Source organism: Maylandia zebra, linkage group LG1 (genome assembly GCF_041146795.1).
Source record: "Maylandia zebra isolate NMK-2024a linkage group LG1, Mzebra_GT3a, whole genome shotgun sequence".
NCBI classification, from domain to species: Eukaryota; Metazoa; Chordata; class Actinopteri; order Cichliformes; family Cichlidae; genus Maylandia; species Maylandia zebra.
In genome coordinates, this window is record NC_135167.1 from 8,214,992 (window position 1) to 8,230,532 (window position 15,541).

Genomic DNA, 15,541 nt, shown 5'->3' on the forward strand with positions numbered 1-15,541 from the left:
CCTTGTTTTCCCCCCAAAGAGGCAAAAATCTTATTTTGGGGGTGAGTGGGACAATCATTTTACTTTTCCAAAAAAGATAACAGTAAGCCAAAGCTTCACAGAATAAAAATGTGGATCTATCATGTTAGGTCTTCAACTGACATAATTTTGTGAAAAAACCTGGACGTAGCATTCTTGGCAAAAGAGATTATGCAGATGAAATAAATTCCTCACCATTCTCCAGTTTTTGTGACATTTTATTGAATCCGTTATCTCATCTCATGAATCATATTATTAACAAGTATTCTTACTTTTCCCTTCCCTGCCTCCCTGTCTCCACCCCTCGTGGACACGAGCCAGCTGTTTCTACAGAGCGCACTTCCAGATGATGACGGTGGTGAGGAACCAGGAGCGCTGTTCACACGAAGACAAATAAATCTTTGCAAAGATTCTGAAAAATGAGTGTTTGCGACGTGCTGCTGACAAAACTTCAGACTGCACAATTTTTAAAGATTGTGATTTTATTTTGAGACAGAACTGTCATTTGTGATTTGTCATTTAATAAATACATATTAAAATTCACACTGTATAAAGAAATTAAATAATGAAACAGTACAGCAGAATGAAAATCTTGCAAACAAACATACAGTATAATATTTTTGATAATTGTATTAAAGCTCCCTTTTGGAATATTCAAATAAATGAAATCTAAACGGTCCGTGAAGACCTACAACAGCGAGGATCATTGGCTTGCCACCATCTATTAAGTTTTTTACCGTTTCACAGAGGCCCAGTTATGAAGGCTTTACTTGAACTCCACAACTCAGTGTATCCCTCAAATCTAAAGCCAGTGCCAAACCTAAGAAAATGCATGTCTAGTGTAAATAAGGCAGAGGCCGCACCTCTCCAGTTTTCCCCTCATAGCGGTGGAGAGAACTCCATCAGTGGAGAGAGCATGGTGAGCCTGTGGTTCACCCACAGTAAAGGCAGTGGGGGGAAAAGGGGGGTGCGGAGTAGTATGTAGCTGTTTGTACAGGCCTCTATATCATATATCGTACACATCATCTATACTATTTGCTGAAAATGCTTTTGAAACATCTGTATTTTCAGTTTTTCGCAGGTTTAGTTAAACTTCAAATACATTTGAATGTTCTACACCAAACCAAAATGCAACAGTGCCAGTTGCGTGTTGCCGTGACAGTGTTGTATTGTCATACAAGCTGTCCACCATTTACATATCAATGGTGTGTCAGTAGGAGGGGATTCGGGCTAAGCAGGGCAACAACAGTGTAAAGAACAGGGAACTTTCACATTCAGCAGTGTGCAAATCCAAAATTCAAGAGTTTCTTACCAGCCAACTTTTTTTTTCCTGAAAAATAATAAACAGAAGTTCACTACCTGTCCAATCATTTCATGTAAAAACTTTACAGCATCAGCCAAAACATTGACCACATTTGGCTGGCAAGTGCAATATCCCACCCAGATAGTGTACTCAGTTGGTTAGGATGTGGTGTGATTTGGCTACAGCAGAAAGCTGGTCAGGTGAAGGCTCTGTGTCCAACCTGTACACTGACAGACAGCCGAGGAGTTCCAGTCTTCCCACGGTGGCTGTCCTGTTTACTGCAAACAGCAGGCTGAGAAGACAGAAATGTGTCAAGCTCCACTTTTTCAAGATTACAACACATTTCCTACAACATTTGAAATAATTATTCTCTAAGGGTTCGGTAAACACATCTGGCATCCAAAAAGATGAAGAATATTTTCCAGAGTTGCTTAGGAAACTTTTATGTTATTCATTTCGACTGATTAAAGGAAAACAGTGTGTTAGACTAAACATCTTCAACATTTTTATAAAAACAACTCTTTATAAACATTTAAAGTTTATTTATAAATTAATTATCTAACTTAATGCGCGTTTGTGTTACTACCTATGAGCTTAAATGTGATGTCTTTCTCCTTCTCCTGCTGTGTACAGAAGTGCACATCAGCAGCCCAGGTGTTCTGTCTGTGCCACTGCATAATTAGCAATCACCGTTACACTACGTAGATATCACTTCATCAATCAGTTTTCTGAATCTAAATTCAATTGTGAAACTTTAATGAAAGTACAGGCAGATTAAAGACCAGCTAATGTCCGAATTGACTGCATCAGATATTCAAGTCCTCACATGCGTCTCTGTTAGGTAATACTTAGGAGAGTCCAGGGCTGCAGTGCATGTGTGAAAAGTGCTTTAGTGTGTCGTCTCCTGTCCACTCTCCAGCATAGACAGACTGGCATCCCACCAAATAGTATATGTAGTTTGCAGTATATGTATACTCTTCTTGTGATTTTAATACTGATGTTATAGCAGTGACAGAAACTAATAATCATCTGCATTTAGAATAAAATGTACTCTATGCTTATTAGGCCTGCATCAGAATTCTGGCATGATCCCCATGTTTCAGATTTTTCCATGAAAATCCAATTGCTTATACTTGTTTGTGTATTTTTTTTTTCTTGCTGACATTTTCTGCATCAGGGTAACAAAAGAAGCTTTGAATTATTTTCTATAACAATCTTCTTCTGAGGTGTTACAGCTCTAAGCCAACTCATCTTTGAACAAAGCCAGTACAAACAGCCACTGACACTGATAAAATATAATTAATTTTGTAAACACACTAAATCGTGACCTTGGAGGAGATGCGAGTCCTCTTTTATTGTTTGTTGCTGCATGAGCCAAACAGAACATGTCCAGTCCTTTTCCATAAATAAACCTTTATGTAAATGGAGTTATCAGATATTCATCTGCCAAGACCTTCATTTCTATCCCCTGCTGGGCTACACTGATCATGCATATGATGCCAGTTTAAATATTCAGGGCTCCAGGCTTGTAAGGGAAAGGTGCTGTACATGGACTACCAAGACAGTCTGACATGTGATTTTTTAGAGGAGTTTAGAGATCTCAGTTCTCAGCAAAAGTTGGTTATGCTTATGTTGGTGTAGTCTAAGGTCACCAGACAGACTTGGGCGTAGCTGCGACCCTCTCTACTACAGCTACTGTTGGATTAGTGCCAGCCAGGCTGACTGTGGTGTGGTTTTATTAAAATAACACCAGCAGAATAAGAAGCCACATTCTTCATGAAACTTAAACGGCCTCTACAGTCATCAGTTGCCTTCCCCCGTTCCTGTCTTTTTTTCTTTTTTAAATTCATAACTCCCCAGGAATCCCTAGCGGAGAACAGGATATTGTCCCGACTTTAAGTATTTACTATCCATCTAGGAGCAGAGCTTAGAAAATATGAGGAATTAGGTTTTGTCTACAAAGGTTACCACTACAGAAATTTGCAGATATTAAAACTTAACTTTGTGGAGACGTTTGACATGTAGCGACACAAAAGGAACAAAAAGCAACCCTTAAATAGAAGTTTCGAGTTTAGATTTTTTAAAGTTATTATTTTTTTCTTTGAATATGTCTCACTTTCACAATATAGGCTATACGGGAGGACAGGGCTGCATGGAAATAAAATGAAAGAGTCAGGGAGCCCAGCAGGGCGGCCAGAGCAGCAACAGAATGGCTCATATTTTACTAGTGGAAAAAACTTCAGTGAAAGGACATTTCATTGCAACTTGAGATGTGTGTTCCTCACCTACAGCAACTTCCACCACATCCCCTCACTAACACTACATATACTGTAGCTACTTATCAGAATGGCTGCAAGGTAAAATCAAAAAAGTAAAAACACATTTAAGGGCAAAGTAATGATTACACAACACAACAGGGAGACTCACAACTTCTGACGGATTCTGCGAGAGATTCTCGATCCAGAGAAACGTCCCTTTGAGTCTCCTGCATCTGAAAAATTAACAAAACATGTATCTTAAGATCCTTGCCTCTGTTTTTTTTGTAAATCAAATGTTTTCTCATACAGTCTGGGGTCTTTCTTCTCCTTCACTTGAATGTACGCTGAAGGAGTGCATGCTTACCTTAATATGCTTTTTGAGGTATTCAGCTCTGCTCATGAGGCTTTTAATCTGATGAGATACAAAATTCCAATAAATTTGGTAACAGATACACAGTTACAACACAGGCACAGTGGCTTTCATTTTAAACATGTTTTCTACTCAGGATTTTAACTGTGCCTGCAGCATGAATCCAGAAGCAAGGCTGACTAGTTAAAATATAATCCATCCCATAGTAGATGAGATAACAGATTGTACAGATATTCATAGTTCCTAGACTTCAGTGATCCCCCTTTTCTCTGGTTTTTAATAAAAAGTCTTCTTTGTTATCAAAAGGCTGTAAAACAAAACACATTAGTACAACCCTCAGCTGTAGTTTGTGGTTACATAACACTAGTAATTCTCAGACAGCTTCCAGTATGACCATATAGTCTAATTTTTTACATTTTATTGTGACTTAATTGCCTTTAAGTGAAGTATACAGATGGTTAATTGTTTTTTGTTGTGTATTATGTATTTTATTTATTATTTACTCTACACTGTGCTGTTTTTGTGCATAAAACAAACAAACAAACAATAAATTCTGGATGCATGTTGGCAAAACCTGAATTAAATCAGATCAAACCAATCATCTCTGCAACTTAGTATTTCTATTTTTTGAAAAGATTTCATATGGCACACACGTGCAAGCGGTAACTGCTGTCATCACAAGGCTCGAGGATGCTCTTTACTGTGGTAATCAGTCCTTTGGTGATCATGAAGGTTTTTGGCTGCACCTAATACCTAGTTGTACCCCCACTTTGTCACAATTTAAAGCCAGCTCTCTCAGGTCTTACTGAAGTAACATCTGAGGATCGTAATGACGGGAGACCTAAATTGATGACGTCCATAATGTCCCTTTAAAACACCAATCTTTGGAGCCAAATAATCATTCTGACCACAGGTTTTTAGTATCCGGCTCTGACCCCAACCTTATGTAGCCACAAAACTTTAATCACAATCCCTTTAATCACCAACTACAATAAATGTGGAACAAATCTACACGGGTAAGCAAAGTATATGGGGCATGCTGATAACTTGCAGAAATTTTATTACCAACAAAGGCTACAAGACAAAGAGATCCCATGTATGCTCAGCCATAATGACACTATGTCAACATACACTAGCTAGATCCAAGCTATGACTCACTACTGAGAAGCCAGAATATTGAATTACAGCTTTGAGAGACCAAAGTGTGCTCAACAGTAGATATGAACGCACATGGAGGCCAGCCATGGCAGCATGTGTTGGCTTTTTTAGGTTCTCACATACACACATGCTTTCAATCTAATACCCCAAACTCGCCTCCCTAATGCTGCATTAGATTATTACAGCCGCAGCTGAATTTACTTAAGACAAGCACCCATAAAACTTCAAATAGGGAGGTCTACACGGCTCATTCAATCCCCCCCCCCCCCTTTTTTTTTGGCTTTGTTGTTGAAATATGGCTGTCTGTTGTTGGATCAGTTTCTGGATTAACAATCTTCACAAAAACAAAAGACTCCGGAGCTTTACCAACAGACATACACAACACCTCATCAATGCAAGAATCCAGGATCCTAATTCCTCAAAGTTACAGTAAGCAATCTTACAGGATTGCAGAATTTAGGGTTTTATTCAGCTTCGTTGAGGATGTTGGAAAAACATGGCTATTATTCCCCCAGGTTCTCGCAAGTGTAAGAAGATTAGAAATAAATAAATGGATGCTGACCTTCTTGACATTTTAGATTCATCACATCCCCACATTTTTAAAAACATTTCATTTTTAGCTGACTGACTTTAAAGTTGACATTACTCTTTTGCAACAGAGGCTTTCCAGCCTCTACAGTAACTGAAGTGGATTAGAAAAAACAATAGTCTATGAATGAGACATCTAGCTAAATTTTAGCAAAGTTTTTAAATTGTAAAACCAAAAAAAAAGCACCATAAAGCTTTATGTAACTGATAATTTGTCAGTATGTGTACCTCTGCAAGAGTGGTCACGTGACACACTGGTAATACAAGATATCCAATTATCTACGTGGACAGTGATCTATGGGTATGTTACAGGAACTATAGATGATGAATTATATTATTTGTTCTTTACCAAAAAACAAAACAAAAACAAAATCGTATTTGATGAGTGGAAAAAATGCTTGCAGGTTATGTGATGGAGTGTGTATTGTGGAAGGTGATCAGCTGAGGGCTCAGTGGAGGTAGGAGATTGTCGTTCCTACTGTGAGCACTGAACCAGAATCCCTTCCTCACACACTCACCTCGCTGTGGAGCAGCTCCCTCCTGCGGCCCTGGGGCTCGGCTGGCTCACCAAGAGGAGAAAAAAAAAGACATAAGAATAATGAGGAAAATAATGAGGAGATGAAGGGAGGAGAGAAGTCCAATACCTAATTACTTAGTTTGTTCTGGGAGAGGTCAACTACAAGACTGGATTTCACTAGTGAGGTTCAAGATGGGATGGTTTCTAATGTAGGCCAGTGTTTTCACCAACTACCATCCAAAAGAGAAGACTCACAGAAAATGGAGAGAGATGAGCAGTAAAAAGAGGAGTCTGTGGTAGTTAGGCATGATGAAAAGCTGTGTGGCAAAGAGCTCCTAGACAGTCAAAGAACCAATCTTTTCCCCCGACTATACTCCTCATGGTATCCTCTGCCACAACAAGGCTCCCTGACACTGGAGAGAGAAGGTGGTTGGGACTGCATTCACCAACCAACTAAACCAGTATAGCATAACAAATCTAAAAAAAAAAAGAAAAAAAAAAAGCTATCAGCGTTATTCTACACGTGTAAAAATTTTCTTCAGACAGCTTTAGAAACTAATATCCATTTCAAGTGAAAAAGTAACAGTATTTTTTAATTGACCAGATTTGTTTCAAAAGCAGTATCTGAATGCTTAGAGCTCTTGTCTATTAGAAAGATAATAGTTTTTGTTTGTTTCCAGTGTGTAAACACAAATAAGTGAAGTGTTCTGTCTGAATGGGAAGCAGATGGCAAGGCTTTCATACCACACACAGGGTGCTGGCACGGGTCTCATCCCAGCTCAAAGCCACATCTGGATCACTCTATTCCACCTCTTCCATTGGGCTGATCTTCCAGATGAGCTCATGAACCCAGCCTAATGGACGCCAGGCCACAGACAGAGTCACTGGAGTCTCTTCTGTTACTCTGTCTGTCATACTAAGTGTCCCCATCTCTCTCCAAGTCTGTGGTTTCACAGTCTCTTGTCTTTCACCCTTTCAGATTACCTTTCACTCTCCCCCGGTCACCCTTTCTTTGCATCCACCTCTCTAAAAGACCCTTTGTCATGTTTAGTATCTTTTCTTATTCTAGTTAAATTACTCTTTATTCACTCTCCAACGTCTTTCCCTTGAGGATCATTTTTCCTTAGCTATTTCTTGACCTAGCTATAGCCTCAACTCTAACTGAATTTCCTGAACTCTGAGTCCTAGCCTACTCATTATTACCCCACTTTACATAACTCTAAGTGCCAAGCTGCCTTTTAAAATTATTTTTCTTCAAAATCTTTCTTATTTTTCTCTCTCTAGTACCAAATATTTGCAAACACACGAACAAAGCTGCTACAGTCTCAGTGTGCAGAGAAAGTACCAGATAGAGGACTACAAGATGGTTTCATTGTCTTTGGTGACACTTCAGCATTCCCTATGCTTTAGCACTTTAGCTTACCTTAAGAACCGGTGAAGTGGCTCAGCAACCAACATCTATAAAAATCTGAATAACTGATGTTATAACGAAAGAAATGTATTTGTCTACCTGCTAGTCCCAACAGTAGTTCTCCTAAACACTGCTGGTACATATCCAGTGCCTCAAGGTCATCTGATCCACTCTCCTCCTATACAGGAAAGTTAGGCAGAAATTATTTAAGCCAGTATATCAAGTAACTAAAAACTAACTAGCACCACTACTACTACTACACAATTTATTCCCTTCTTGTTGGCTGCTGAAACAACAGACACAAAACTGAAAAAACAAACAAACATTTGTTTGGTTCACAAATGAGCTTAAAAGATGTGGTTTGGATATCAATCTAAGAGAAGGGTTTGGTTTTTTACTCTTCCACTTAGGTCTTATTCTCCATTATATTGCCTTTACTTCACTTTGCCTTTATGTGTAACTACAGTGATGTCATCATCCCGCAATAAACCCATCTAACCTTAGCAATGGCAGTAGAGGCCATCTCCAAAGCAGCTAGCAGACGTGGCTGATCTTTAGACATTTCTGCAAATGAAGAAAAACAGAAAACTACTTTGCATTGCTGTTGAATTTAGATGGACACACAGCAGAACTCATTCTACTGAAACATATGCAGAACTTTGAAATTAGCATGAAATATTGATGCATCTTATGACAAACTGTATTGTGGACACAGTGGTTTAGTTATATATTTGAGTAATTGTTTGAGCTTCAGACTGAAGAAGCTTCTCGATGAGAGGTAAAACGTCTTCAAGAAACCTAAATAAGTCCAGACACTTTTCTTTCCAAGCTCTTTAGACTACGATGACCTGGATGACTGAAAACCTTCACAGACATTTCACCTCCAGGACAAAGAGAAATGAACATTTTTTTCCTTCTAATACTGATTAAAGTTTTACATGTTTCATCTTTGCATGTTTGCTATTCTACAAAAACCCATTTTGAAGTAAACATCCAATTATTTGATCTAAGTTAAAAGAAAAATGATACACAGTGTGTGGCTAAACAAGGCTCAAGTTTGATTCATAGTGCAGCACTAAGTGAACCTGGACTTCACAGACATGTTGCTTGAATGAAGGCTGCAAAGACTGGTGTGTGGCCTTGGTAATAATGTGTGGTGTAAACATAGGATATTGATTAACAAGCACAGTGCTTATGTAAAACAAAATACAGCAGGCTACATCCAGCTTGGGAGCCATGTGGTGCCTCAGCCTCTGCCCGGAGATGTATGTTTTTTATTTTTATTTTTTGTTTCTTTACCTCGGAGGATGTCCCTGGAAGTCCGCGCCTGCTCGAAGCTCAGCCTGTTGTCCGAAGCTACCAGGGCTTTCAGCTCCTCAGCTCTGGACACATACTGCCTGACCTGTGGAAAGGCCGCTTACATTGATTTAACTTAATTACATCAACCACAACATATGGTTCTCATGCTCTCTATACACACATATGGTTTTCATAAAGAAGAATTCATTACAAGTGAGAGCCACTGGATTATAGGGAAAAAAGCAACTGAAAATAGAGGGCAATCCACATGTGAATGTGAGGACTGTTTTCAGGCCTACCTTTTGCCTGAGGGCCTCTTTACGTTGACAATTTGTTTCATCTAGGGAGGGCAAAGAAAAGAGATGTGTTGGTTTTTCATTTATTGAGTTTCCTTTGCCAGTTTATTGTGCTGGAACAAAGACAGTGCATCATAGTGGGCCTTAAGTCATAGACAGGATATTATGGTGGTTGTTGCTCTTACAATAAATAGCAGGGACAAAGTGCTCAAGAGCACTGCAGTAAAGCGAGAGTGCTGCAGACCTCTCCCCCTCCTGGTCCTTCTGAACGGCCTGTAGGACCAGCTTTTTCTGGAAAGAAGAAACAGAAAGTGGTATTACTGATTGGAAACGGATACAAACGTCTATTCATTAACACCACACAGCGAAAGTATGTTTACAGACCTACAAACGCATGTATAAAAGTCAGTCACATACAAAATATTTCTTGAAAATCTGGAATAATCCTAGTCTCTTACCGCTTTCACTATACTTTCTGCAGTTGGCATGTGCTCCATATCCACAAAAGGGTGGGTAAAGAACTCTGCAAAGGTAATCCGGGCATCTGGATTTCTCTCCAGCAGCCGCAACAGAAGGTCTCTGCAGTCCTTGGATACCCTGGCCCCGGGAGGGAGCTGATACAAAACACAACCTTATTGCATTGCATCCAATCGGCATGGTGATACAAGGAAAAAGGACAGCACATTGTTACCACAGACCCTCTGGTCTCACGTTGCTACTTTCTGTCAAAAGATGACCTTTAAACTCTCTGTGTGAATCCCTGGATAATGGGCCATGTGCTAATGCAATCAATTAAGTCTAAGACTAATGTCTGATTCAAGAATCCTAGTGTTTTGAAAGTCCTCCAACATTAAAGTGCACGGATCGCGGATGCCCCAGTAGCCCATCACGTACAAAGGCTGGACAGAGGGTTTCATTACTGTCATGGGACCTTTGCTGCACGTCATTCCGCCCCTCTTTCCCCTTTTCTTGTCTCCATTAAAGAAAGGGTAAAACAAGCACATGTTTTCTTGATAATTCTTCCAATCTTAAGCCTAATGTGGTTTGCGCATGTGGCAAAAAATAGGACAAAGACACAAATAGAGTTATTAGTTACTAAGCCATTTAATTAATTATCTCTCTCTGTCTCTTTTTTAAGAGATCACAAGCCCTTGTTTTCTGTATGTAAACACAGTTTTCAGTCCCAGACTGCCCTCTTAAATCAGTATTTGTCAAACTCTGGAGTAGACCACAGAATCACTGCAGGAGAGGACAAATGAGAAGAGTAAAAGTATGGAATGAAGCTAAGAGAGGATAACATTTATTTAGGGAATAAACAAACAGCTTATGCTGCTGTCTTGATGTTTATTTCACTCAAATTCATCTAGTATCTTTTATTATTTCTCATCATTTAAAAGTTCATGTTCTTCAGCTTCCTAGAAGAGACATTTCAGATTGTCTTGAATGTTGTAGGTGATTTAAGAGGACCAGTCATGTTTCAGTAGAGCTTCAATTGCTGGTTCCTCTTGAGTGGAATAGTTTGCCATCTAGTGGTTAAATCCAGTACATGGGAGAAAAATACTTGCAACTGTTGTGTTTTCTACACAGGCCACCTACAGCATATTTCAGATTTACTGTTAGGAAATTATTACTATGCTATCTAATTTGAAGAAGATGTAATGATACATATCAATCTGGAAAACCTGATCAACCCCAATATACTATGGAGATACTGTACAAATGTAACAAAATGAAATGCTTAAATTTGTGCCTTTGCATACTGACGAGCAATTTTTATAAACATAAGAAACATAACTATAGCATTCAGCAGGATTTCTACATCCATAGTTGGAATAGTCATTGTCATTTGCACATTTGCTCATAACCAGTGCAATTCAAGTTTTTCTAACACATTCACCAGATTGCTCATAACTTACTTCAATAGGTTGGTTGCTCCTGATCTTCTCCTCTAATTCAGCATATGACTTTGATGCAAATGGTGCTCTGCCAAACAATGCCTCTGTGTGCACAAAAACAATGGGCAGTAGATTATTACAAAAGAATAATTATGCAATAATTACTGAGTACTTCATAATAAAAAAAATAAAGAAAGTGATTCAACTGAGCAATCTTAATAAACTCTTGCACACAGATACACAGATAGACAGACAGATAGACAGATAGATATTAAAACAATCAACAACTTGAATGTTGGATTTTATTGAAAAATTCTGTGCAAATGAAAAATTAAATTAATTCTACTTAGCTTTTCTAAAAAGCACATAATATAAAATATTCTTTTCATTTTGCACTGTACAGTGTCACACCGATAGCACACGTTACTGCTGTGTGCTATTACAATATTATTGCACAATTACTGCACTAAAAACCCATAAAGGGCTCTTCACCACTCTGTCACTTGATGATTAATAGTTCAATTCTACTTTTAGCCTACTGAGTGAGCTCTTTCAAGCCTGCAGGGTCAGTCAGCTGATTAGCCTTTTATTGCTGGAAAAGGAGTGGTGTCAAGATATTATAAATTACTGTCAGAAGTGAGACACACAACATGGCACAGGACAGATTACACCAGATTCTGTGTACCCAGAACCACATTAGTTGCCAAGATGTCTAACACAAATGCATTACAAGTGACAAATGAAGCAAAGTATTCTTCATGTTGATGGCATTTCACATTCACAAGAGATAAAATATGTGAACACGCAGTACTTGCCATAGAGAATAACTCCTACAGACCACAGATCCACCCTGGAGTCATACTGCCGACGGCACACCATCTCAGGAGCCATGTAGAGAGGAGAACCTCTCAGGACACTCTGCTCGTCCCATGGGGACATGTATTGTGCAAAACCAAAATCTGTGGGCAAATTAGGAAGTAAATTACATCTGAAACTATCTGTTTATTCTCTACCAGTTGGCATGTTTACAGTAAAACATTAGCTTCCCGTGCTTGTTGTTTAGTGAGTGCATGTGATCACCTGCTAGTTTCAGGATAGAGCCGCTGAGCAGAATATTCTGGGGTTTCAAATCCAGGTGTGAGATATTTCGCTCATGAAGAAACTGGAGGGCACAAGCTGTTTTTGTGGACAGATGTAATAGCTCAGGATAGAATATGAATGCAATTTTATTCCACAAACAAGTATGCACAGCTGAAAAAGTTTTCGAATTGGATTTAATTTCCAGACTTCCTAAAACGGGTATGTAAAAACCTGCTTCATGCTGATTGCTTTCAAACAAGTCTCTCATCAAAAACATTCACATAAAACTTCAGCAATATTGTTTGAAATGGGAATCACCCACCAATCTGCTGCAGGAAGCGCCGAGTCACACTCTCAGGTAAAATCCTGCGACTGCGAATGAAGCAGGAGAGATCGCCACCAGAACACCATTCAAGAATCAAGTAAATATTTTCAGCATCCCACTGATGAAAAAGAAAAGTTCAGACACTGAGGGACAGAGTCGAAGCAAGAGTATTAGTTTTATTTCACATTTATTTCGTTAATATCTTTCTTAATGTTTTAAAAACATAAATATCAGCTAAAAAAGAAGAAAACAGGAAAAAAACATATAAACAAGAGAGAAATTATATAAAAAATTTATATAGAAAATTATATAGAAAGTGATATCCAAACAATTAATGTAGAAAAAGGTGCAAATATAGTAAACACAATATTGTAAATAACAAAATGTTTTAAAACAATTTATTATTTAATCTGGGAAAAGTTTATATAATAATATGGGTCTAGTGCCTTTCTGTTCCTTTTTCCTATTTTATTGATTTTTTTAAGTACCACAAATATTATTTACAGTATTTTTTTATTTTTATTTTGGGAGATTGCTGCAACTGGTCCAGGGTGTATCCTGCTTCTCACCCTACAACAGCTGGGAGAAGCTCCCGCCCTTATATTCCTGAACTAGATGAACAGTTATTAAAAAGCCAGACAGATAATATGGGACACAAAACTCTGCTCATCAAAAAAAAAACCTTGCATAAGTACCAGCTATACTAAAACACATGTATGAGCTAACCTGGAAGTCTTTCAGCTGCACTATATGAGGATGGCGCACAGTCTTTAGGATTTCAATCTCTGTGAGCAGATTTTCTGTGGAAGCCTTGTTAAGAGTCTTCTTTCCAACTACTTTAACTGCAACCACCTCTCGACTGTTCCCCTGCAAAACAAACAAACAAACAAACAAAAAAAGGTTTTAACAGGACTGCATAGTCATTTGAGAAATCAAGTACGCTCCATGACTAAAAAGTCCACAGAACCAACTTCAGCAGCAATGACTTGTGACCGTTTTCTGCATGACTACAGTTTCTCACATTATGGAAGAATTTTGGCCCACTCTCCTTTACAGTGTAGTTTTAGTTAACTGAAGTTTGTAGAAATTAATTTATATTCAGCTCTCTTAAGGTCTTGCCACGCTTTTAAATCGGGTTGAGCTCTGGACATTAACTGGACCATTCCAAAATCTTGCTTCTTTTCTTTTTCAACCATTCGTGACCAAATTAAGACAATGCTTTAACTATCAGTCAAATAGCCTCGCATTTTACTCTACAATATTGGTGCCGAGATCCTGTGGCTGAAAAACAAGCCCAAATTACCACTCCACTAATGTTGTTGACAGTTGGCAGGTGTTTGTGTTGATATGCTGTATTTTTGCTAAGTAGGGGCTGTACATTATAGCCAAACATCTCCACTATGGCTTTGTCTGTCCAAAGGACATTGTTTCAGAAGTCTTTTGATTTGTTATGTGCCATGTTGATTTGAGAGATAAGAACTTTTCTCCTGATAACCCCTCTTAGCAAGCCATATTATTCCGCCTTTTTCTAACTTTACCATCATGAACTTGAACATTTAACATGCTAGCTGAGGCTTTTGGAGTTAGGCTAGGCCTCTGTTAGGCTAGGACTCGGAGTTCAGGAAATTCAGTTAGAGTTGAGGTGACCACTTCTAAAAAATCTCAGCTTTTTTAGAAGTTGTCACACTTGCAGATGATCAATTAATCAAATGCGCAGGGTTGCATGGACACCTGTCTAAACTTTCTTTTTGACATTATTATGCATAGTGCATAACATACTCTGTGTGAGCCTTAAATGCAGAAAGAATTAGGAATGTAAAATGTGTGGTATATAATCAAAATGACTAATAATACCCACATTTACATATCACAGATTAACTCACCTTCCTGTAGGCTTTGTAGACTGTAGCATATGTACCACTGCCCAGCCGCTCTGTGAGAATAAAGTCTGACAGTTTTGGAGGAGCAAAGCTGGAAGTTGATGCCATGTTGCCACCAGCATGAGATTCTCCCACACAGATCTAAGCTGGAATTTAAGATCGATATGCTGCCTGTTAATACCAAATACCTAATTTTAACCAGCACGAAGAGAAGGAAGGGAAAGTCGTCAGTCTGACCACAGCCATATCGCTTCAAAACTATTGCAATAAAGCGTATTTCAAATATTCTATCAAATACATGTTTATAGTATAAACATTTTATTGAGTTGGCGTCACTTATTCTTCTCTATCCAGGCAGGCAAATCAATAGTTTGGTGAAGACTATAGCTTCAGTTTACTTTCGGTTGTTGTATCCTGAATTCATGCCGAATTTCAGACAGGCTAATGAATGCTCGTCTAGCAAGTATTTATCATCCTAATACACAAAAGAACCGTAAACAGTTTTTTTTCTTTAAAAGTGCACACATTCCTGTTTACCCTGTTAGCTTCAGAAGTTCTAGCAAGCTAACTTAGCACTTTTACATTATGCTAGTATGTACACAGCCACTAGATGTACTCGAAGTAAACCAATGCCCGGATTAAACACAGAGTATATACAGGTTTCCTGGTTCACACAAAAATAACAAATGGACCAGGAAATATCTGTCACGAACCTGTAGGCCAGCCGCAGCATATGAATGAGGAAAGTACTGTTTACATCCCTGCTGTTAGACTGTCTCATGCTGTACAGCAGCTGACGTCAACACGTATTAAAAATATGTTACTGCCTCCTAGTGTTGATACTCCGTTACTGCAAGTCAAGGGAGCGATGGCTTTCTATGAAAAAGTCGTTTTTGATAGCGGTTTAGTATACTAGGAAATTAGAATTGTAACACCCACAAAAATATTACTCACTTCTCGAGGAGATCAGTTAAAAGATCTGCTTAAAACTGAATAAATCCTTTTTTTTAACCTAGTATTAATGTAAAACATGTAAAACTCTATATCAAATCTAATTTGGTTAGAGATAGATCATTTTTTTGGTTTGTCCTTTTACCACAATTTGGAGTCGAGGCTTTTATTTTCTATAAAAGCTCAGCGGAA

The 15,541-nt window shown here is 38.5% G+C and overlaps 1 protein-coding gene across 3 annotated transcripts; it reads right to left on the reverse strand.

Annotated features, from left to right (window-relative positions):
- Positions 1 to 482: 482 nt before the first annotated feature.
- On the reverse strand, positions 483 to 15,218 carry ulk3 (unc-51 like kinase 3). 3 transcript variants are annotated; one of them, XR_013093295.1, is made up of 18 exons: positions 15,112 to 15,218; positions 14,402 to 14,544; positions 13,245 to 13,385; positions 12,516 to 12,636; positions 12,194 to 12,289; positions 11,929 to 12,072; positions 11,135 to 11,217; positions 9,677 to 9,832; positions 9,404 to 9,509; positions 9,222 to 9,262; positions 8,923 to 9,025; positions 8,123 to 8,187; positions 7,723 to 7,801; positions 6,214 to 6,254; positions 3,944 to 3,991; positions 3,749 to 3,812; positions 1,459 to 1,613; positions 483 to 1,348 (listed from the first exon to the last, which is right to left on the reverse strand). XR_013093295.1 is itself a non-coding variant. In XM_004539725.4 (17 exons), exons 2-17 carry the CDS (start codon positions 14,504 to 14,506, stop codon positions 1,597 to 1,599), a joined length of 1,410 nt encoding a protein of 469 aa, XP_004539782.3. In that variant the 5' UTR covers positions 14,507 to 14,544; positions 15,112 to 15,218; the 3' UTR covers positions 483 to 1,596. The 3 variants fall into 3 exon arrangements, 2 of the variants coding, with proteins under 2 accessions (XP_004539782.3, XP_076730610.1); XM_004539725.4 differs by having other exon boundaries at positions 483 to 1,613; XM_076874495.1 differs by having other exon boundaries at positions 483 to 1,613; positions 14,402 to 14,586; positions 15,112 to 15,153.
- Positions 15,219 to 15,541: the final 323 nt, after the last annotated feature.

Excerpts from the sequence above, each read along its gene's own strand:
- ulk3 (XM_004539725.4), bottom strand. The coding sequence starts at position 14,506 with ATGGCATCAACTTCCAGCTTTGCTCCTCCAAAACTGTCAGACTTTATT. Across the intron at positions 3,992-6,213 it reads GGGAGCTGCTCCACAGCGAG|ATTAAAAGCCTCATGAGCAG; the intron begins GTGAGTGTGTGA and ends GTATCTCATCAG. Across the intron at positions 3,813-3,943 it reads ACCTCAAAAAGCATATTAAG|ATGCAGGAGACTCAAAGGGA; the intron begins GTAAGCATGCAC and ends TTAATTTTTCAG.